Genomic DNA, 23,247 nt, shown 5'->3' on the forward strand with positions numbered 1-23,247 from the left:
AAAATGAAAATGTTAACAAGAAAGGTAGTGCCCACTAAAATTACAGCATAGGTTAGGGAAGAGAAATTGCCGTGGAGCACGGCAAAACATCATTAGCTGGAAAGATGACCAACCCGTTTGGAGGGATTGATGCAGTAATTGAGGAACTTTACCATTTTCTTTGTCTGGGTTCTGAAGTGTGACTATTTTTATAAGACATCTTTCCAGGCAGTCCAGTTACTATATGTCAACACATAGCCTCGTAAAAGTATAATATCCTACAAAGAAATAAACTCCAAACTCCTCAAACAGCCATTCTTCTCCAGTGTTTACACTGCATATTTATATCTGATAGGTAAGGGTCAACACTGTTTGCATCATTAACTGGCAAGGAAGACTCTAAATTGCTAATTACATGTAGCATGTCTCATATTGATGAAACAATAGATGTTTAAGGAAGAAGCTTCTTTAATATCTACTAACATTATATTATGTTTCACTGTGTTACACAAAACTACCAATGAGGCTAAAGCAGGTGTACCATTTTTATTTACCTTACAACAAAGAATAAATGGCTTGACAAGTTCCATTAAAAAAAAATAATAAAGTGCCATTACTAATTCTGTAAACTAGTAAAAGTTACCAAAATAATTTTAATAGAAAGATCTCAAGACCCCCTGCTGTATTTTTTAAAATACTAAAGGCAGTAAAATGCAACAAAATAATAAAATAGAAGAGGTGACCTTCAAATCCATGAAAGAAATAAGGGAAAAAACAAGATGACCTTAAAATGAAAGTTCTAATGTAATTTCATTATTTTATTGTAAGTCAGAGAGCCCCAGGGTCTATATTAAAGGCAATATTATAAGATTTAAAATACTTAAAAAAGAAAAAGACTAAAAACCATCTAAAATAATTTAGAGGTATTTGAAAATAATGCAAGGCAATTAAAAACAGTAAAATAGAAGAGATTTTTAAGTCTAAAAGGAGCTCAGAAAGGCCTACAGCTGAGCTGCTGTGCAGGGAGAGGGAAGCTGAGTGCAAAGCCCCAAACATCAAGGGCAGTGTGAGAACAGAACATTCCAAAAGCTGGGAGACTGAATCTGAGTCAGAAAGCCCCTGAGCCAAGAGTGCCAAGAGTAGAAGATGGACGTGCCATCTCAAAAGGGAGAGAGCAAATTCACCTTTCCTCTGCCTTTTTGGTCTATTCGCACCCTCAACAGACTGATGAGGGTGATCTTTACTAGTCTGCAGATTCCAATGCTCATCTCTTCCCGGACCACTCTCACAGATACATCCAGAAGTAATATTTTCCCAGCTATCTAGACATCCCTTAGCCCAGTTAACCATCACAAGTAAGGAATGGTGACATGGAATAACGGAGACAGAATGGCATGACACTGTGAAGGCCCTTCGATAAGCCACAGATCAAAGAATACCAGGGAAAAGATTTTAGCATAGGAAAATGACGTAATCTCTCTACTACATATTTAACCTGATTAAAATGGACTTTTGCACAGACAACTAAGGAAGAGGCCTTGTTAGGACCTTGTTTAGAATAAATAGATAAATGTATGTATTATAGTTGGATAGGACTTTAAACATTGCCTGATCCCATTCCTTCATTTATCAGACTCAGAAAGTATAATCTCCTCATGGTCAGCTGGAAAATTAGTAACAAAGACAACAGTGTTTGCCTCTTTTTTTCTTTTTCTTTTTTTTTTTTTTTTTTTTTTTTGAGACAGACTCTTATTCTGTCACCCAGGCTGGAGTGCGGTGGCACAATCTCAGTTCACTGCAACTTCCGCCTCCCTGGGTTCAAGGGATTCTCCCGCCTCAGCCTCCTGAGTAGCTGGGACTACCGGCGCCCACCACACCTGGCTAATTTTTGTATTTTTAGTAGAGATGGGGTTTCGCCACATTAGCCAGGCTGGTCTCGAACTCCTGACCTTAAGTGATCTGCCCGCCTGAGCCTCCCAAAATGCTGGGATTACAGGCATGAGCCACTGCATCTGGTTTACAATGTTTTCAAACAATGAACTCATAAGTACTCTTATATTTATTATGATTTTTTTTAAAGGTAGCTCTTTCTATCTCCCAGAATTTCTACAACCACCTCCTTAATGAACTGAAGTCTTTCTTTCTTTCTTTCTGGTCACAAATATTTACTGAACCCCTACTACGTGCCAGGCACTGTTCTAGAGGATAATAACAAAATTAATTCCCTCTCTAGTTGGATCTAAAATTCCAAAGAAGGAAAAAAAACAATAAACAGATAAACACATACATCACACAGTGGTAAGTGTTAGGAAGAAAAATAGAGTCAGACGGCCCAGCGCAGTGGCTCAGGCCTGTAATCCCAATCACTTTGGGAGGTCGAGGCAGGCAGATCACAAGGTCAGGAGTTCGAGACCACTCTGACCAACATGGTCAAACCCTGTCTCTTCTAAAAATACAAAAATTAGCCAGGCGTGGTGGCACACGCCTATGATCCTAGCTACTCAGGAGGCTGAGGCAGGAGAATCGCTTGAACCCGGGAAGCAGAGGTTGCAATGAGCCGAGATCATGCCACTGCACTCCAGCCTGGGCAATAGAGTGAGACTCCAACTCAAAAAAAGAAAAGAAAAGAAAAATAGAGTCCGAATGAAAACAAATGCAGAACAGAAGGTATCAGAAGTACACAGAGAGTAGCCACAGAATGTTTTCTCATAAGATGGTCTGCAATGAATCAGAAGCAGTGGCTTGTGCCTGTAATCCCACCTCCTAGAGGGGATGAGGTGGTAGGATCACTTGAGTCCAGGAGTTCAAGACAAGCCTGGGAAGCATAACAAGACCCTACCTCTAAAAAAATGTTTTAAAGTAGTCAGATGTGGAGGCGCACACCTGTAGCCCCAGCTACCCAGGAGCCTGAGGCAGGAGGATGGCTGGAGGCCAGGAGTTTAAAACTAAGCTGGGCAATATATTTTATCTCAAAAAAAAAAAAAAATGATAGCCTGAACTATAAGAAATCCAGTAGAAGAGTGGTCCCCAAAGACTAGACAATAAATGAGAAAATAGGGAGCATTTCTTGAGCAGAGAAATGACATTATCAGAGAGGTTGGAGAAGAATCCCTAATGAGTTGTTTGCAGACACTGGGCTTACGGGGCTTGTGGGACATCTAGGGAGTTTTCACTGAAACTGCCAAGAAGCCACCCAGATATAAGTATGGAATCCACAGAAAGATCTAAGCTAAGAGTTTTTATCTGGGGGTCATCAAGATTAGATGATCACTGAAGTTATGAAATAAATGACATTTTCCTGGGAGGATCTGACATGCCAGAAAAACAAAGGAGCCCAGAGAAATTACCTGAGGAACATCAACATTAGTGGAATGAGCAGAAGAGAAGGAGCTTACAAAGAAAGAAAAAGCAGCAGAAACTACACAACAAGAGGAAGGAAAACCAGGAAAGTGGGAAAAGAGTATGTAAGAAAAGAGAGAAGTTAATACTGACCAGTTTCACAGCAAGATAGAATAAGAACTGAAACATAACCCCTGAGGTTTAGATTATTGATGAGCTGGCTGAAAGCAGTACACATGGAATAGCAAGGATGGGGTAGTACACACAGGGAGGTCAGAAAAGGATGCTTAGAAAAGATTGCTTTTGAGCTAAGAAATTAACCAGATAAACAGGAAAAATCACCAAGTGTAAGGAAAAAAAAAATGGTATCTACAAAGAATAGGCCGGATCCAATACAAAGATATGTATCCTAAACAAACAAACAAAAAAACTATAAACATGCACATAAGATTTTTAAATTCAACAAGCATAACTAATTTGTCGCCTCACACAAATTGATCTTTTGCTTTGATTACAACGCTAACTTTTTAAGAAAAAGAACCTGGTTAAAAATCTGGCAAATACACTGCTCAGCAAAATTTGATGAAAAGGGAAATAAGCCACACCTTTTGTGTGACGTCTTGCTAAAAGGAGCAACTTTAGCCCAGGCACGGTGGCTCACACCTGTAGTCCCAGCACTTTGGGAGGCCAAGGAGGGCGGATGGCTTGAAGCCAGGAGTTCGAGACCAGCCTGACCAACATGGCGAAACCCTATCTCTACTAAAAATACAAAACCCAGCCAGGCATGGTGGTGTGTGCCTGTAGTCCCAGGTAGCGGGAGAGGCTGAGGCGGGAGAATCGCTTGAACCCGGAAGGCAGAAGTTGCAGTGAGCCGAGATGCCACCAATGCACTCCAGCCTGGGCAACAGAGTGAGATCCCATTTCAAAAAACAAATAAATAAAAGGAGCAACTTTACATATATCTGTTACATAAATTACTCTCCATTTCTGCAACAATCTGTTTAAAGTAACTCTAGGCAACAAGTTCAATCTCAAATTCCATTTTGATTCAATTCTTTTCTTAAAAAGGATTCCATATTTTATAATAGAAAGAGCCATGAAAAAACTCAAAATTTTATTTATCTTAAGAATTGGGAAAATCATTCCATTCCTAAAATCCCACATCTCTAACTATATTCTGGGAGAAAGTATATAGTCTGGCAGCTCAATAGACATGCATTTTTTTAAAATCTCACTGAATAATTGCAGATAAGACAAACAAAAGTAATCTAACAATGATGCCAAGCTTAGACTGGACTATGTATATGAAAGTACTACCTCCTCTAGCACCTTCTCCAAGGAAACTATCAGAACCATTTATTTTCAACTGCATAACAGGAGAACTATGAGTTATGTGACATCCTATAAAAAGAGAGACACAATTTCTAATTATATCCATTCTTTCACTTTAATTACTCTAGAGAGTGATTACGTATTTAACTTGGCTATCTCTAAAACATTAAGTTGCTTTAATGAAAGTATCTCAGATAGCTATACCACCATACATCAATTAGAAAGTTAATCATTCTGCTTGTTCTCACAAAAAGATTTTAAAGGTGGAGAGGTGGTGTTTGGTGGTTTATAAAAAGTTAATTAGAGGGCACCCAGAAAGAGAGATCATCCAGGAAATAAAGTTTATCAAAAATCCAAAATATGTAATCTGCGCAGTGTCAAGAAACAGCAGGAGATTCTCTTTAATGAGTTTACTCATGTTCACTTTAAAAGAAAATCTTCAGTTCACTACGTGAGGCTGTTTCAAATATACTGTAAGACTTCACCGTGTAACAGACTGTAAGACTCCACTTGCTCGCTTGGTCCTGACTGCCTAACTGATGGCAGACTATTATCTAAATCATATTCCTACTCTAAAGGCAGCCTTCTATTTTACAGTGATCTTGCTGTATACTTCACAGTCACAGTTATCATTACAAAACATTCTGAAATCTAAGTTTTCAGTGTTTGAATTATCATGATCACCCCCCAAATTAATTACTAATATGATAAGAAATAATCAAGCAAGGTTAAGTTGATACTTAATTTTTGGCCAAAACAGATTCAATGTATCTATCCTAGATCAATAGATAAGCTTAAGAATGCATTTCTGGAAGTCCTAGCCAGAGCAATCAGGCAAGAGGAAAAAATAAAAGGTATCCAAATAGGAAAAAAAGTCAAACTCTCTCTCTTTGCAGACAATATGATTCTATACCTATAAAACCCTAAATACTCTGCCAAAAGACTCCTGAAACTGATAAATGACTTCAGTAAAGTTTCAGGATACAAAATCAGTATATAAAAATCAGCAGCATTTATATTCCCCTATAATGTTCAAGCTGAGGGTCAAATTAAGATCACAATCTGGGCCGGGCGCGGTGGCTCAAGCCTGTAATCCCAGCACTTTGGGAGGCCGAGACGGGCGGATCACAAGGTCAGCAGATCGAGACCAGCCTGGCTAAATACGGTGAAACCCCGTCTCTACTAAAAAATACAAAAAACTAGCCGGGTGAGGTGGCGGGTGCCTGTAGTCCCAGCTACTCGGGAGGCTGAGGCAGGAGAATGGCATAGACCCGGGAGGCGGAGCTTGCAGTGAGCTGAGATGCGGCCACTGCACTCCAGCCTGGGCGACAGAGCGAGACTCCGTCTCAAAAAAAAAAAAAAAAAAAAAAAAAAAAAAAAAAAAAAAGATCACAATCTCACTTACAACAGACACATACCAATATCTAGGAATACATCTAATCAAAGAGGTGAAAGATCTCTACAAGGAAAACTACAAACACTGCTGAAAGAAATCAGAGACGTCACAAACAAGTGGAAAAACATTCCATGCTCATGAATTGGAAGAATTGATATCACTAAAATGGCCACACTCATGGTGTCTCACAAATGCAATCCCAGCACTTTGGGAGGCCAAGGTGGACGGATCACTTGAGGTCAGGAGTTTGAGACCAGCCTGGCCAACATGGTAAAACCCCATCTCTACTAAAAATACAAAAAGTAGCCAGGTATGCTGGCACGTGCCTGTAATCCCAGCTACTCAGGAGGTGGAGGCGGGAGAATTGCTTGAATTCAGGAGGCAGAGACGGCAGTGAGCCAAGATCGTGCCACTGCACTCCAGCCTGGGTGACAGAGCAAGACTCTGTTTCAAAAATAAAATAAAATAAAATAAAATAAATAGCCATACTGCCCAAAGCAATCTAGATTCAACACTATGCCTATCAAACTACTAATGTCATTTTTCACAGAATTAGAAAAAAACTATTCTAAAATATGGAACCCCAAAAGAGCCCAAAGGATTGCCAAAGCAAAAGGAACAAAGCCAGAGGCATCACATTGCCCAACTTCAAAGGATACTATAAGGCCAAGCAGTAACCAAAACAGCACAGTACTGGTACAAAACCAAACACATATACCAATGGAGTACAGAGAACCCAGAACTAAAGCTGCACACCTACAGGCATCCGATCTTTAACAAAGTCACCAAAAATAAGCAAGGGGAAAGGACCCCTTTACACAACAAACAGTGCTGGAATAGGCTACCTATAATGCCGAAGAATATACCCAGGCCTCTACCTTTCAAAAATTAAGTCAAGATGGAAGATTTAAATGTAAGACCACATTCCGTAAGAATCCCAGAACCACTCTTCTAAAGGATTGGTTGAGGAAACACCATGCTGGACATCAGCTTTGGAAAAGAATGTGTGACTAAGTCTTCAAAAGCCATTGCAACAAAAACAAAAATTGACAAGTGGGACCTAATTAAACTAAAGAGCATCTGCATAGCAAAAGAAACTATCAACAGAGTAAACAGACAACCTACAAAATGGGAGAAAATATTCACAAATTGTGAATTTGTCTATTTGTCATCTGACAAAGGTCTAATATCCAAAATCTATAATGAACTTAATTCAACAAGCAAAAAACAAATGACCCCAAGAAAAAGTGGGCAAATATATGAACCAGACACTTCTCAAAGGAAGGCACACTGGCGGCAGACAAACATATGAAAAAATGTTCCACATCACTAATCATCAGAGAAATGCAAATCAAACCACAATGAGATACCATCTCACACCGGTCAGAAAGGCTTTTGTTAAAAAGTCAAAAAAGAACAGATGCCAGCGAGGCTGCAGAGAAAAGGGAACGTTTACCCAGTTAGTGGGAATGTAACCTAGCTCGGCCACTGTGGAAAGCAGTTTGGAGATTTCTCGAAGAACTTGAAACAGAGCTACCATTTGACCCAGCAACGCCAGTAGTAGGTATAGATCCAAAAGAAAAGAAATTGTTCTACCAAAGAGATGCATGCACCTGTATGTTTGCTGCAGCACTAGTCACAATAGCAAAAAACATGGAACTAACCTATGTGTCCAGCAACGGCAGACTGGATAAAGAAAACACGGGGTGTGTGTGGAATAGTATTCTGCTCCCCGTGGAATAGTTAACCATAAAAAAACAACAAAATCATGTCCTTTGCGGCAACATAGAAACATCTGGAGGCTATTCCCCGAAGCAAATTAACGTAAAAAAATAAAATCAAATAACATGTAGTTCACACTTATAAGTGGCAGCTAAACACTGGGTACCCCTGGACATAAAGACGGCAACAGTAGACACTGGTGACTATAAAAGGAGGGGAGGACAGGAGGGGGCAAGGATTGAAAAATTATTGGGTACTATGCTCACTGCCTGGGTGACAGGATCATCCCTATCTGAAATGTCAGCATGACACAATATACCCACACCACAAACTTGCACATGTATTCCTTGAATCTACAATAAAAGTTGAAATTTTTTTAAAAGAATGTATTTCTGATTATCTGAAATTGCAAAATGTGTGTATATACATTTTTTTCCAAAGAGGTTTCACAAATTTCATAAGTTAACGGTTTTATTCTATGAAGAGACCATGGCATAAACAAAACAAAGCAGCAAAATTTTACGTGAAAACTTTATATTCAGACTCCAAAGCTTCTTTGGTAAGGGTAGTGTGTTGAGCTAAGAGGTATTCTGAGTAACTGTAATACTAGATAAGGAACAGTCAGGACAAAGCCACTGCTCTTCTCTATGTTAGGAAAACATCAGGAACTACTGAGAATTCCAAAACAGCTTGAATGAGGAAGACAGAATAAGGGAAGAGTAGTAGCACTGAGGTTCTAAATGATAGAAGAATTCCAAGCAGAAGATACAAGGAAACTGGACAAAACATGCTAAATGAAGCTACATTAATTAGAATGTCCCACATGACATTGAACTTCCCTCTATTACAGTTTTTGCTACACTGCCCTGCAAGTTTATCAAGGGCAGACACTGATCTTAATAGTCTTTGTAACACAGGTGCTAGCACAGTACTTGTCACACAGTTGTTACTCAACATTTCCTGGGTTAATAATGAAAACATGGGTTGGAAATAGGTGGCAGAAGGTCTTTTTAACTAATAAACCAGAAACTTTCAGTGGGTAGTAGTTACATGTTCAAATTTCCTTCACCCACTTGAGAGAGAAAACATAAAGGCCCTGAAATGTTTCAGGAGAAAAACTATTTATGAATGATTCTTCCTTATTTAAAAAAAAAAAAAAAAAAAAAAAAAAAACTATATAACAATAGAAGAAAGTTGAAAAAGAACCGAATCTTCCTTCATGGAAACATGGACTTAAAAACAAAAAAAGAACCTAATTTTCCTAAAGTGAACTAAACATTACGAATTTCAGTCCCCAATAATCGAAGGCAAGAACTTTGTTCCTACAGACTATCTCAGGCAGCAGTTTAAAAGGGGGGACTACAATGTCTTCCCTTTTAACTTTCGATTTTAAAATAATTTTACACTTTCATAAAAGTTGCAGTAATAGTATAGAGGATTCCCATCTACCCTTCACTCAGCTTCCCTTAATAATGATATGACCACAGTACTACATAGAAAGCATCTGGGTTCCTGCCTCCCTAGTCTCCTCCAATCTGTGATAATTCCTAAGTCTTTCCTTGTCTTTGACACTTGATACTTTTGAAGAGTAATGATCAGTTATTTAGGCAGGTGTCTTGCCTAATAATGTTCTTTATCTGTTCCACAAGGTAAAGAATGTATTTAGATGCACTGCTTCCTTCGTCTCCTCCAATCCGCCCCCACGGGCTGGTTTACGTCTCTCTTTCCCCAGGTGTAAAGGGTTTTCACCAGAGCCCTAAAGGTAATGGTCCTTGTTTTGTCTTTTCCCTGCTTTCATAGAAGGGAAAAGGACGATAGGGCAGAAAGGTCCTGCCAGAGTTTCTTGTTTTGGGGTGTGTGTGTGTGTTTGTGTTTTTTGTTTGTTTTTGTTTTTTTTGAGACAGAGTTTTTGCTGTTGTTACCCAGACTGGAGTGCAATGGCACAATCTCGGCTCACTGCAACCTCCGCCTCCCGGGTTCAAGTGATTCTCCTGCCTCAGCTTCCCAAGTAGCTGGGATTACAGGCGCCTGCCACCACGCCCGGCTAATTTTTTGTATTTAGTAAAGACAGGGTTTCACCACGTTGGTCAGATTGGTCTCGAACTCCTGACCTCGGGTGATCACTCGCCTCAGCCTCCCAAAGTACTGGGATTACAGAGTTTCTTACTGTATCTGCAGCTCTTCTCCTAGAGACAAAGAATGCTTTCTCAGGAATCTCACCTGTCTTTTTGGGGAGCACCTGGTAGAGTTTTTGGAGAAAAAGCCTGCAGGTGGGTATGCACTCCCCTCATCCACAGTTCCCAGGGTCTTCACACTTTCTTGCCAGCCCACACGCAGCATCCATCAATTCGGCTAACGATTCTAGCTGAAGGCTTACCAGTGTCCAGCTGTGGGTGCCCCAGGTAAGCAAGTGCTCATGTTTTTCCCTGCATCTGTCTCTTCTTAGATGCCAAGCTAGCCGGTTGCCCTATATAACCTCAGCAATCTGACGGGTTGAAAAACAAAAGTCGTGAACTTGCTGTTGTCCAGATGTTTCTGTTTGTGTAGTCTTGCTTTTAAGATTAGAAGCCATGCTCTTTCTGTACATAATTTTGTTTTTATTAATGCCTGAATTTGTTTGCTAAAAGATAACACTATGAAACAAATTTAAAGTTTATTGAAAAATCAACTTAAAAGCAGCATTCCAGATTCAAAATTAAAATATTCTAATACAATTTTTAATCTTAGAATCTAATTAGAGTTTTCACTGGTGATCAATGTGACTTTTTCCAACTGTTGTTATATCATCAAGAAAACTCTCGTTATTTCCATAACAATAAAATTCAAAACTGAAATGCAATAATGCATGTGGACATAAATTATACTGAGAATTCAACCTAATAAAAAACACATAACAGCTGACAATGATTTCTTAAAAGCATTTGCTTCAAGTTTGTCAGAATGCTGGGAGAATACCAATAATGTATTCATAGTCCTCGTAATTTTGTTTTACAAAATATTTTCTCAAATCTCTTGGGAGATTACTCTAGGGTTAAAAGCTGTTTTAAGATCAAAAATCAAAAGGAGGGGAAAAAAACCCTGCAATGCTCTACAGCAGGTCACTGATCTTTCCCATCCGCTATGCAAAAAAGGAGATGTATGTTAAGTTTGAAAAAAGAAAATCTTTGTGACTAGGAATGACAGCACACTGATTCTGGCAAACATTCAGAGGGAATTTTTATATACGAGATCCAACTCTCTTTTGCCAAAACATAAATGATGTCAACAACAGGAAAATAAAATCTAGTCAGTAGTCTCTTATTTATATATTTCTTCCTGCAAATATATCATATGATTGGATTTCTAATATAAAACACAAATAGTTAAATACATTTTCAATCATCAAGAGGACTCTATATGCACAGGCTTAGGGGTGAATGATAAGAGATAACTGGAGTAAGATACTGAAAAATGAAGTCAACTCAGGCCCGGGGAACTACTTTCCTGGTACTCATCCCTCCCTTGCATCCTCAAGGGACTGATTCCAGGACACCAACCCCCTCCCTGCCCACCAGCATGGACACCAAAATCCACGGATGCTCAAGTCCCTTTTATAAAATGGCACAGTATTTGCATGTAACCAATGAATATCCTCTTGTATACTTCTTATCATCCCTAGAATACGTATAACAGCCGTCCCCAACCTTTTTAGCACCAGGGACCAGTTTGGTGGAAGACAACTTTTCCACAGATGCCGGGGCGGGGGCCAGAGCAGGGATGGTTTGGGGATGAAACCATCAGATCATCCGATCATCAGGCATTACTTTGATTCTCATACTGTGAGATCTAGTGTGCAACCTAGATCCCTCACAGGCGTACTTCACGACAGGATTCGCGCTCCTGTGGGAATCTAACGCCGCCGCTGATCTCACAGGAGACGGGGCTCAGGCAATAATGCTCGTTCGCCGGCCACTCACTTCCTGCTGTGCGGCCTGGTTACTAACAGGCCGCTGAGTGGTACTGGTCCTCGGCTCGGGCACTGGGGACCCCAGCTATGCTATGTAAATAGTTGTTATAATGTATTGGTTTTATTTGTATTATTTTTCTTGCCACATTGTTATTTTCAGGGGGGTTTTCCCCAAATTTTTTATTATAATTTATTTTTTTTAGAGACAAGGTCTTGCTATGTTGCTCTGGCTAGCCCCAAACTCCTGGGCTCAAGCAATCCTCCCATTTGAACCTCCCTAGGAGCTGGGACTACAGGCGAACACCACCATACCCAGTCAGTCCAAGCCTGGCTGCATCCAGACATGAAACCATGGATTCAAAGGACTGACTGTGGAGTCCAACAGTTCAAGTTTCCCTGGACTTTATGGAAAAGCCTAGAAGCCTTCTCATGTATCTTCACCTTGGAAACAATAAAAAAGCTTCCCAGGAGGCAAATGACATGCCCCATTTTTCAGAACAGAAGCAGCACATTTTGTCCCCTGAGACAAATGCTCACAGGCACACCAACAATTATCATCTTGGGTAACCCTCAAAGTATTTGAGCATGGGGCCTGTTTCTTTCCTTAGTGTGCCTTTAGCTTCTCTCTCCTCTCATAATCACTGAATTCTACACTTAAAATGGGTGAGACTGACTCTTAAGAAAAAAAAAGATGGTTGTATATTCTCACACTAGAAGCGTAACAAATGTGCTAGAAGTACTAAGTACTTTGGTAGGCGGAGGTGGGCGGATCACTTGAGCCCAGGAGATCAAGACCAGCCTGTGCAACATAGCGAGACCACATCTCTACTAAAAAATAGAAAAATTAGCTGGGAGTGGTGGCGTGCCCCTACAGTCCCAGCTACCAGGAAGGATGAGATGGGAGGATCACTTGGCTTGGGAGGTCAAGGCCGCAGTGAGCCATGATCACACCACTGCACTCCAGCCTGGGTAACAGAGTGAGACCTTGTCTCAAAACAAAAAGTGTTTTAGTTCTTTATAAGTTTGATATTTCTGTGATCAGAAATATGTCATAGGAACTTAACTCTTGTTTATATCCCTTGGCCTACGGTAAAATTGGTTTCATTAGAAGTCATTTTGCTTACAGTTGAAGTCTTCAACAATCATTGATGATGGAAGTGAGGACTTAACTCTACATGAGAAATAAAAATAAGAAGAAAATAATCCCATCACCTAGAAAGACAACCACTATTAAACCAATAGACACACAAAATATATAGATATAGACAATTTTATTTTTCAAGACCTCAGACGCCATTTTGAAATCTATTTTTACCAATGTGATTATTTGCCCCATGTCACTGAATATCATAAAAAATTAACATTAGTGAAAGATACCCCCCACAAATGGAGAACTTATTATTTGCCAACCACTACATCAGCCCTTTGCAGAAGTTACTTCATCCTCACAAAAAGCCTGTCAGGAAGATACTATCACGTCCATTATACTGATAAGCAAACTACATATCAATATCTCATGATATTTAGGATCACAAACTAATCATGATAACATATATTCTTTAAATTATGAAGTCAAATTTACAGAAGTCTTTTCAGGCAGAAACTAGTGATGTAGGAACTCTCTCTCCAAATCTGTAGGTATATATCTATGAAAAAATATTTGGGGACACAAAAACTAAGTTAAAATAAATGTAGCAACATGCTGAAGATCTTTGATGTGACTACAAAGGAAAGCCTCATTTTTGACTATTAAATGGGAGTAGAAAAGGGTAATTAAAACACCAGCAGCAGCACCGTGAGCTTTCACAGAAAGATAAAACTTCACAAAATCCCTTTCATAATGACCAAGCGCCAAGGACTGGGGCTTTCTCATCTGTGACCATCTTTCTGAATGTACTGGTGTACCCCGTCTTTTGTATTTTCCTAAGAGAAAGAAATCCCTTCGTGAATGGAACAATAACCTCAGTGCCGTGTGTAAGACTCTGTCTGCCTACTGCTTGGTTTAAGGCCACAGGGAATTACACACACCTGGTAGTGGGGAGAAACATGGTCCTCCAATCTGGTCACACTATGCAGAAGTAAATTATAGCTGACCCTCAATCTCTGTTTTGTGCCTCTCCACTTGCCCTGCCATTCATAAGTACACACACATTCCAGACACATGAAGAGGAGCTTTTCACCCAAGACTTTGAAAGAACTGACTAGGAGGTTTACAGGAAGATCTCTAATGAGTAATACTGGCAGGTAAAATTCACGCCAAGCCAGTTCTTTCTTGGTTGCCATTTGTGTAAGTTTCCTTACTAAAGTACCAAAATAACTTTGTTTCAAAGTCATTTCACCTATGGAGTAAATGCGTAATTTGTAACAACATTGCAAAATTTGTGCTTGCACTGGCTCCAAGTTGTCTTATTTCATACTGAAAAGAACCCTGAAAGGAAAGTGCCATCATTCACTATATTGAGGAGGTAAATTTAAAACCAGGAAACTGATACTACCTATTACTGCCAGGTGACTCCTTTTCGGATTATCACTCGAGCTTTCAAATCTTCAAGAAACCAGAAAGCATTTTAGTGGCTCAACAAAGGCACTGAAACAAGGACCAAAAAAAAAAAAAGCCTCACTGACATTTTAGGGGCTAATGCCCGTATTTATTTTTCTTTTTCTTTTTCTTTTTCTTTTTCTTTTTCTTGAGATGGAGTCTCACTCTGTCGTCCAGCCTGGAGTGCAGGGGCGCCATCTCAGCTCACTGCAACCTCCGCCTCCCGGGTTCAGGCGGTTCTCCTGCCTCAGCCTCCCAGGTAGCCGGGACTACAGGCATATGCCAGCAAGTCTGGCTAATTTTTGTATTTTTAGTAGAGACGAGGTGTCGCCATGTTGGCCAGGCTGGTCTGCAACTCCTGGCCTCAAGTGATCCTCCCGGCTCGGGCCCCCAGGGTGCTGGGACTACAGGTGTGAGCTTCCACTATCTTTGATGTTCACGTATCTATTCATCCAGTCAACAAGCATAAAATGCCTACCATGTGCAGGGCACTATGGAAGGCTCTGAAGAACCACACATAATAGAGACACTCTCAAGGCTTTTATAACTTAGCTGAGGAACGCAATGTATTCACCACCATGAACTATATCATATAATAAGTGCTACAATGTGTAAGTACTATGGGAGCACCATGGAGATAACTTAGCTGATGAACCCAATTTATTCACCACCTTGAACTACATCATATAATAAGTGCTACAATGTGTAAGTACTATGGGAACACCATGGAGGTATTACTTGAGTCATCCCATGAAGTACCTTTTCTTCAGGGAAGGAAGGGATGATGTGATAATCCATTAGAGGTATAGCACAGGCACAAAAATAATAAACCCTTATGGAAAAGTCTTCATTAAAAGACTATTGAGGCCAGGCATGGTGGCTCACGCCTGTAATCCCAGCACTTTGGGAGGCCGAGGCAGGCTGAGGTCAGGACCAGCCTGGCCAACCTGGTGAAATCCCGTCTCTACTAAAAATACAAACATTAGCTGGGCGTGGTGACACACACCTGTAATCCCAGCTACTTGGGAGGCTGAGGCAGGAGAACTGCTTGAACCCGGGAGGCAGAGGTTGCAGTGAGCCAAGATCCCACCCCACTGCACTCCAGCCTGGGCTACAAGAGCGAAACTCCTTCTCCAAAAAAAAAAAGACTACTGAAAAGAGAAAACAAAGTAAAAGTAGTCACACAGAAAATAAGAACATGAAAGAATCTAATGATAAAGAAATACACTGATGTGAAATTGGAGACCAGTTGGAGGTTAAGTTTAAATATATATATTTGAACAGGATATTGAAATAGGCCAGAGGTTTATGAATAAGTGAAGCAGACCCATTAAGGCAAACACTGGTACTACTTCCCCAAAGCTTTTGTGAAATGAAGGAAGGCAAAAAGGGAATGGATGGATGATCTTGGGAGCCAGACTCTGGTAGGAATCCATGCCCTGGGAAGGATGGTTAGTTTTTCCACACTGTGCACTAAACCTCAGGGTATCCTATCTACCTTCCAGAATTCTTGCCCACCAACTTCCCATACAATGCACCAGGCTCCCAACGTCAGATTTTAAGCTCTACTGCATTTAAATTCTTCTTATTTAAATTGTAAAATGTACGGTAGCTCTTCCTATTTTGGCTTTTGTATATTCCTTCCAGTTGTTTTTGTTCTGTTTTTCTCTCTTATGTATTTGCATTAAGTAACATTTTGGTTCATATATATACATGCATAAGAAATTCTGCTCAACCTTCTCTTACCAATCAGTGACACTGGTTTCACCAAGAAGTAAGATTCTAATGTGTTAAACCCTTTTTAACAGCTTTCAGTTTGATCCTCAAACTGAACATTTGTCCATCTCCAAGTACAGCTTTACATTCACCAACTTACCTAATGGAATTTGATACATAGTTGGACATTAATGTAAATTAGCTGGATCTCAATTTATTTAGGAAGCGCTACAATGTAACTCCTCAAAAGGCAAGAGTCTCCTATGGAATCAGTACACATGTAACATCATTAAGAGGCAGCCTCTCAGAAAAGCGATTCAGCAATTGAGATTAATGTAATTACAGTGATTCAGGTAGATAACAATCTAATTTTAAAACACTTGAAAGAAGTAAATCCTAACTCCTTTCCCATACAAACAGAGATGCTAGCCAGTCTGGGACAAGGGAGGGTTGGGCTGGTGTGGTGACAGGGAAGATGGACACAGAACCTAACACCAATTGTTTCACTTGCACACTTCCTAAAAATTTTGAAAAACCTTGTGCTCTTCTGACATTTTAAGTTGACATGTCAATTTAATGATAGCATGGCTATAGTTTCCAGTATGTATATACAACCTTAAACATTATTGTTGCAACCCTGGCAGCTGTAGATTTCATTCTTTTACTTAATGAAATATGTCCACCAAACAAGCTAATTGTTAAGCCTGTTCTTACTGTCAAATCAATAAATCAAATAAAACTTACTTTCTGTCAAAAAAAATTCATATTTCAATTCAAATAAAAGTGCTAATCTGCCTTCCCTATAAATCCTCCCTCACCACCCATCACCACCACAGACAGACAACAATCAACTTGATTCTAAAAGAAAGAAATAAGGTATGGAGTCCTGCCATGGGTTTGTTACCTGGAGGAAACATCTATGATTTTGACCAAAGCAGTCATCACTTTGCTATCTTCAAATTCACACCCGGAACCTGAGATTTCTTTTTATTTATTTATTTTTGAGACAGAGTCTCGTTCTGTCACCCAGGCTAGAGTGCAGTGGCGTGATCTCAGCTCACTGAAACCTCTGCCTTCCAGGTTCAAGCAATGTTCTGCCTCAGCCTCCCAAGTACTTGGGATTACAGGCGTGTGCCACCACGCCTGGCTAATTTTTGTATTTTTAGTAGAGACGGGGTTTCACCATGTAGGCCAGACTGGCGAACTCCTGACCTCGTGATCCACCTGCCTCGGCCTCCCAAAGTGCTGGGATTACAGGCGTCAGCCACCGTGCCTGGCCCCAGAACCTAAGAATTCTTTTTTTTTTTTTTTTTTTTTTTTTTGAGACGGAGTCTAGCTCTGCTGCCCAGGCTGCAGTGCAGTGGCATGATCTCGGCTCACTGCAAGCTCCGCCTCCCGGGTTCCCGCCATTCTCCTGCCTCAGCCTCCCGAGTAGCTGGGACTACAGGCGCCGCCACCACACCCGGCTAGTTTTTTTGTATTTTTAGTAGAGACGGGGTTTCACCGTGTTAGCCAGGATGGTCTCGATCTCCTGACCTCGTGATCCACCCGCCTCGGCCTCCCAAAGTGCTGGGATTACAGGCGTGAGCCACCGCACCCGGCCAGAGCCTAAGAATTCTTAAATGGTCCCTTTAGTGGGTGAACCAGAGGATTTATACTCCCTGAAGCAATCAAATATTGTAAGGCTCGTGCTGGGTCAGAAGCATGAGTGACTGCCTTTGTCAAGTGGGAAAAAAGCAATTTGCAAATGGAGAGGTAGGAAGGAAGATGCACTGTGCCACAGGTGCTCTCAGGCAACCATATTAGAAATAGCAAATGCAGACACTGAGCATCTAAATACCATTAAAATTGTCTTTGCATGCAAAATTCCTGAAAAGCCTCCATGAATCCCCAAATATATATATATATACACACCCACTTTAAAGATAACTAATCTAAAAAACAACTCCAGAGTGCGTAACTCAACACTGAAAGCCAGGCACACAAAACGCAAAAGCTGTCAGGCATAATGTTCTAAGAATAAAAGCACAATAAAGATAACAAGGCAATGTGGTGAAAGTTTTAGGATATGCAAATTCGACACAGGGGTGCAGAGCTTGGATTCTGGAATCAGAAAGTCTGGGGGTTGGATTCCAGCTCTACTACTTACTAGCCATGTGACTTTAAATACATGTCTTTATCTCCTTGGGGCTTATTCCCTCCTCTTTAAGACAGAAGCACTACTGATGTTAATGATGGCCGTGATAATGTTTTAGGTATATCTGTACTTCACTGAATTGTTGTGAGGATTAGATGAAATAACACAAGGCACTTAGCACAAAACATAGCATGTAGTAAACATTCAATAAATACTAACACAACATTAGAAGGGAGAGTTTCTTTTACTTAATGAAATACGTCCACCAAACAATCTAATTGCTAAGCCTGTCCTTACTGTCAAATTAATAAATCAAATAAAACAAATACAACTCTCTCCTCAGGGTAAATCACTGACCATTTTTTGCCAGCAGTTTAGACTATGAGTGAAAAGAAGGTTTTTATGAACACCAAACCAACTCAGACAAAATGGAGACATATTTTCAACTACAGGCCTGTCCTATGTCCCTAAAATTGCCTTCCATGAATGTAACCCCAATCAGAGTATAGTTTAAGGTAGAACGTAAGAATTTGTCCTTCTTACTATTGACCCAAGGGATAAACAGCACTAATAAAATCCTGCTTTTTTATAGCTACTCTCAAATCTGTATGTGAATTTCTAAATGCATTTAAGATGCCCAGAGTCTAAAAACATACAACACAGCTACCAACAAGAAAACGAACTTATGAGGGCTGAGTTAGAACACCCCTACGGCTGTGAAGACATAGTCTTTTGCAGACCAAGAGATTAGGAATTTCATTTGTGCAAGTATGGAGGGGACTTCCAGCCACTTGTCTGGCAGAGCTTAGTACAGATAAGAAATGAATGTGCCTAAATGACCTAGACTTAATTCTTATAAACACTCTCACTTCTGAAATGGGCCTGGAGCTTTGCCTTTGAGTGGACATCCAAAAAAAAAAACCACCTGGGAATAAGAGAATTAACTTAAAAACTCATAAAAAGCAAGGCATTACTATACATCTGATAAGACTGAAAACCATATGAATGCATAACTAATGAATTTCCCACACATCAAGTTCATGCAAAATCGCACAGTTAATTCCATTTCATACTTTTAAAACTTCACTAGAAATGGTTGTTTTTTTAATCTTTACTTTCCCATCTACTAAGGTAAGTCAGAAGACCCCGGATGTAAACATATCAATGCCTCTAAAATAAAGACCAAGCACTGAAATAGTGAAGAGGATACTGCATTGTCTCCTAGTGCTTTTGAGGGAGCAGAGCCTAAAATCATGGCTCATTTGACTACTGGCCAAACTATGAGGCAGAATATGTCACTACGTGTAGCAAATAACAAGTGAGCAGACAATCGAGGACATCACAATGATACATCCATAAAAAGTGTTACCATATTTGTCCTAAACACAACTCTAGAAATAACTCTATTTATCTAGTAAGAAGAGGCATGACCACTGAGTATATATACACAACATAATCTTTCAAGTAATGTCAAAAATGAAAACACTTCATTATCCAATAAATTCTGTGACCTGGGAGAGAAAACCTACTAATCTCTAATAAATGGAACCTCCACATGAGAGACATTAGAGGTGCTGTTGCTCTAAACCCATTTAATGGAGCTCTTTGAGCTTGCAACAGGATCTCCGTGAGAGGTTTCATTTCTAAAATTCAATTAAAACTTGTCTACGATGTAGATAGGTACTATATGGGGATCAATGTTAGGAACCTCTGTAACTTGAGGCATCTGATGACACTGTTAAAAGGAGTTGTCTCTTAGTACAGGAACATGGTAATGTAGAAATGGCATCCTAGGCCTGGTGCAGTGGCTCATACCTGTAATCCCAGCACTTTGGGAGGCCGAGGGGGGCAGATCACAAGGTCAGGAGATCGAGACCATCCTGGCTAACACGGTGAAACCCCATCTCTACTAAAGATACAAACATTAGCCGGTTGTGCTGGCACATGCCTGTAATCCCAGCTACTCGGGAGGCTGAGGCAGGAGAATGGCTTGAACCTGGGAGGCAGAGGTTGCAGTGAGCTGAGATGGCGCCACTGCACTCCAGCCTGGGCGACAGAGCAAGTCTCCATCTCAAAAAAAAAAAAAAACGAATGTCATCCTATCTAATTTCATCACACCGTAACTTAGAGCAAGTTTTATATTTTAAACTATAGAGCTTTCAAGTAGCACTCCCAAATCCTATAAATGAAGACTGTACTAAAATGTTAAATGTATTATTATAACATTTCCTTTGGAAACCAGATTTAATTATAGGATCATCTATAATGTCTTGCCTTTATCAGAGAAATTGGGGAGGTAATTAAGGAAGTAGAGTGTGTCACTTTACATTTCTGGTCTCATTAACTTTCTTAACATTGAGTAACAAAATGCACTATGAGAAAAGAATACTTGTAAAATTATTACTGTAATACAAATAATCAACTTCTTCAAGACGGAAAAATTCTTGGCTATAAAATTCAGAGGAAAATTCCAAACTTATGATAGGATGAAAATACTGAAATATATTTGATATTTGAAAACAAAATTTCCAGAAGTTTCTCTCACAAATACACGAGACAGAAACTGTGTGACTCAGAGACCACCACCTGAAGTTGCCTCACCAGGTCTTAAAAGATTATCTGAATACAAGAAATGATTGTCTTTCCAATATTTCTTTTTCAATCTTATAGTCTACAGAAGTATCCACATAAGGAGAGCTAGCAGGACACACACACCATAAATCACAGTGGACAGGTCAGCTCCATGCTTAGTCAGTTCTTCATTCTCCACCTTCTTCCAGTTAGAAGCATTCCCATCTCCTCTGGGGAGTTAATTGCCACGTATCATCACTTAGATTACTGAGCTCTACTGTTTCACTTTCAGCTTTTTAAGAGAACTGTTTTCGTCCCACTTTTTTTTTTTTTTTTTTTTTTTTTTTTTTTTTTTTTTTGAGACGGAGTCTCGCTCTGTCGCCCAGGCTGGAGTGCAGTGGCTGGATCTCAGCTCACTGCAAGCTCCGCTTCCCGGGTTTACGCCATTCTCCTGCCTCAGCCTCCCGAGTAGCTGGGACTACAGGCACCCGCCACCTCGCCCGGCTAGTTTTTTGTATTTTTAGTAGAGACGGGGTTTCACCATGTTAGCCAGGATGGTCTCGATCTCCTGACCTTGTGATCCGCCCATCTCGGCCTCCCAAAGTGCTGGGATTACAGGCTTGAGCCACCGCGCCCGGCCTCGTCCCACTTTTTTTGAACAGAAGAGGTGAGAAGAAAAACATACAACAAGCACTAATATACCCTTTCCCAGATTCAACATTTGTTAACAATTTTCCATGTCTGCTTCCTCTCTACATGCATAGATCTGTAGGTTCTTTTGCTCATCCATTTGAAAATAAGTTGCCTACATTTTAACTCATCCCTAAGAACTCTGGCATGTGATTCCTAATAAGAATAACATAATCAAATTAGCCAGGCGTGGTGGCGTGCACCTGTAATGCCAACTACTCGGGAGGCTGAGGCAGGAGAATTGCTTGAACCCGGAAGGCAGAGGTGGCACTGAGCCAAGATCGCACCACTGCACTCCGGCCTGGGCAACAGAGCGAGACTCCGTCTCAGAAAAAATAATAACCTAATCTCTTACATGATCACAATACATAATATTATCTAATAAGCCGTCTATACTCAAATTTTCCAAACTAAAGGACTCACACTACCTCATGTCAAGACTTGCAATAAAGCTAATCAAGATAGTGTAATAATGGCATAAAGAAAGACATATATAGTAGATTAATGGTACAGAATAGGGTGTCCAGAAACAGACTCTTATATATTGCCAACTGATTTTCTACAAAGGTGCTGCAGTGGACTGATACTGTCCCTGAAAATTCATGTCCACCTGGAACCTCAGAATGTAACTCTTCAGAGAGTGCCCGTAGATGTAATTAGTTACCATAAGGTCATACTGGACAAAGGTGGACCCTAAATCCAATGACTAATGATCTTTTTAGAAGAGGAGAGGTCACACAGAAAGAAAGTCATGTGACAACTGAGGCCGAGATTGCAGTCATGTAGATCATGTAGCTACAAGGCAAGGAACTCCAAGGACTGCTAGGAGCCACTTGAAGCTTAGGACAGGCAAGGAAGGATTCTCCTCTAGATCCGGTAGACGGAGTGCAACCAACACCTTGATTTCAAACTTTTGGCCTACAGAATTATGAGTGAATACATTTCTGTTGCTTTAAGCCACCAGACTTGTGAAGCCACCACTAGGAAACTAATGGCATTTTTTGTGTTGTTTGGTTGGTTGGTTTTTATTGAGGTAAAATTCACGTAACAGAAAATTCACCTGAGCATGGGTTTGTAGTCAGACTAGCCTGGGTTCCAATACTGCATCTATCCCTTCCTGCACCTACCAGGGCAAAACGCCAAACCGAACCTCACTTTTCTTACCTATAAAATGGGGATATGGTCTAGCCTGAGTTGTGGTTATTAGGATTCCTCGATATAATGCAATGGCTCTCTACTTTTGCATGCACCAGAGTCACCTGCAAAGGCTTCTTACAACATTAATTGCTAAGTCCCACTTACAGTTTCTGATTCAGTGGTTCTGGGGTCAGGCCTGACAGTTTGCATTGGTCACAAGTTCCACATGATGCTGAAGCTGCTATTCTGGAGACCACGCTTTGAGAACCAATGCACGGAGACTAAGATAAAACCACTGTTCAATAAATGCTCTTCTCCCCATCCTCTACTCTTCCCTTTCCAAGAGTCAACTGTCATCATCCTATGAAAAGAGAACTTTGAATATATGTTATACAATCCATTTGTTGGCAGAGAATACCCATCCCCAACATATCTACTGAGAGACTGAATAAACAAATGGTCAAAGGCCAGATCATAGGTAACCACGACCCACGGCCTGCAGCTACAAGCCCAGGCAACCAACATATTATCTACAATAACCAGTCTAGGAAGTCAGACTGGTTACTGTCTAGCAACTAGCCCAGGAAGCCAAACAATAATGCCCTTAAGAATCTGTACAAAGCCACACTATCTGTGATCGTGCCTGGGGAACACAGCAAGATCCCATCTCTTTAAAAAAAAAAAAAAAAAAAATCAGCACAAAATGGCCAGGAAATGATTTGTAAGTAACAGCTTCCCTAAAT

General features: G+C 40.3%; 1 protein-coding gene across 2 annotated transcripts in view; it reads right to left on the reverse strand.

Moving 5' to 3' along the window:
- Positions 1-23,247, reverse strand: part of SMYD3 (SET and MYND domain containing 3) — a 758,748-nt gene that overhangs the window by 673,840 nt on the left and 61,661 nt on the right. Inside the window, exon 1 of one of the 2 annotated variants that reach the window (XM_050771875.1) lies at positions 9,989-14,498. The exons of the other annotated variant lie outside the window; for it this stretch is intronic. Within the exon in view, the coding sequence (XP_050627832.1) occupies positions 9,989-10,059 (71 nt within the window). The 5' untranslated portion in view covers positions 10,060-14,498. Of the gene's footprint in view, positions 1-9,988; positions 14,499-23,247 lie in introns of those variants that run through there. 2 annotated transcript variants of the gene reach the window in all.

Source organism: Macaca thibetana, chromosome 1, assembly GCF_024542745.1.
Source record: "Macaca thibetana thibetana isolate TM-01 chromosome 1, ASM2454274v1, whole genome shotgun sequence".
Lineage (NCBI taxonomy): Eukaryota > Metazoa > Chordata > Mammalia > Primates > Cercopithecidae > Macaca > Macaca thibetana.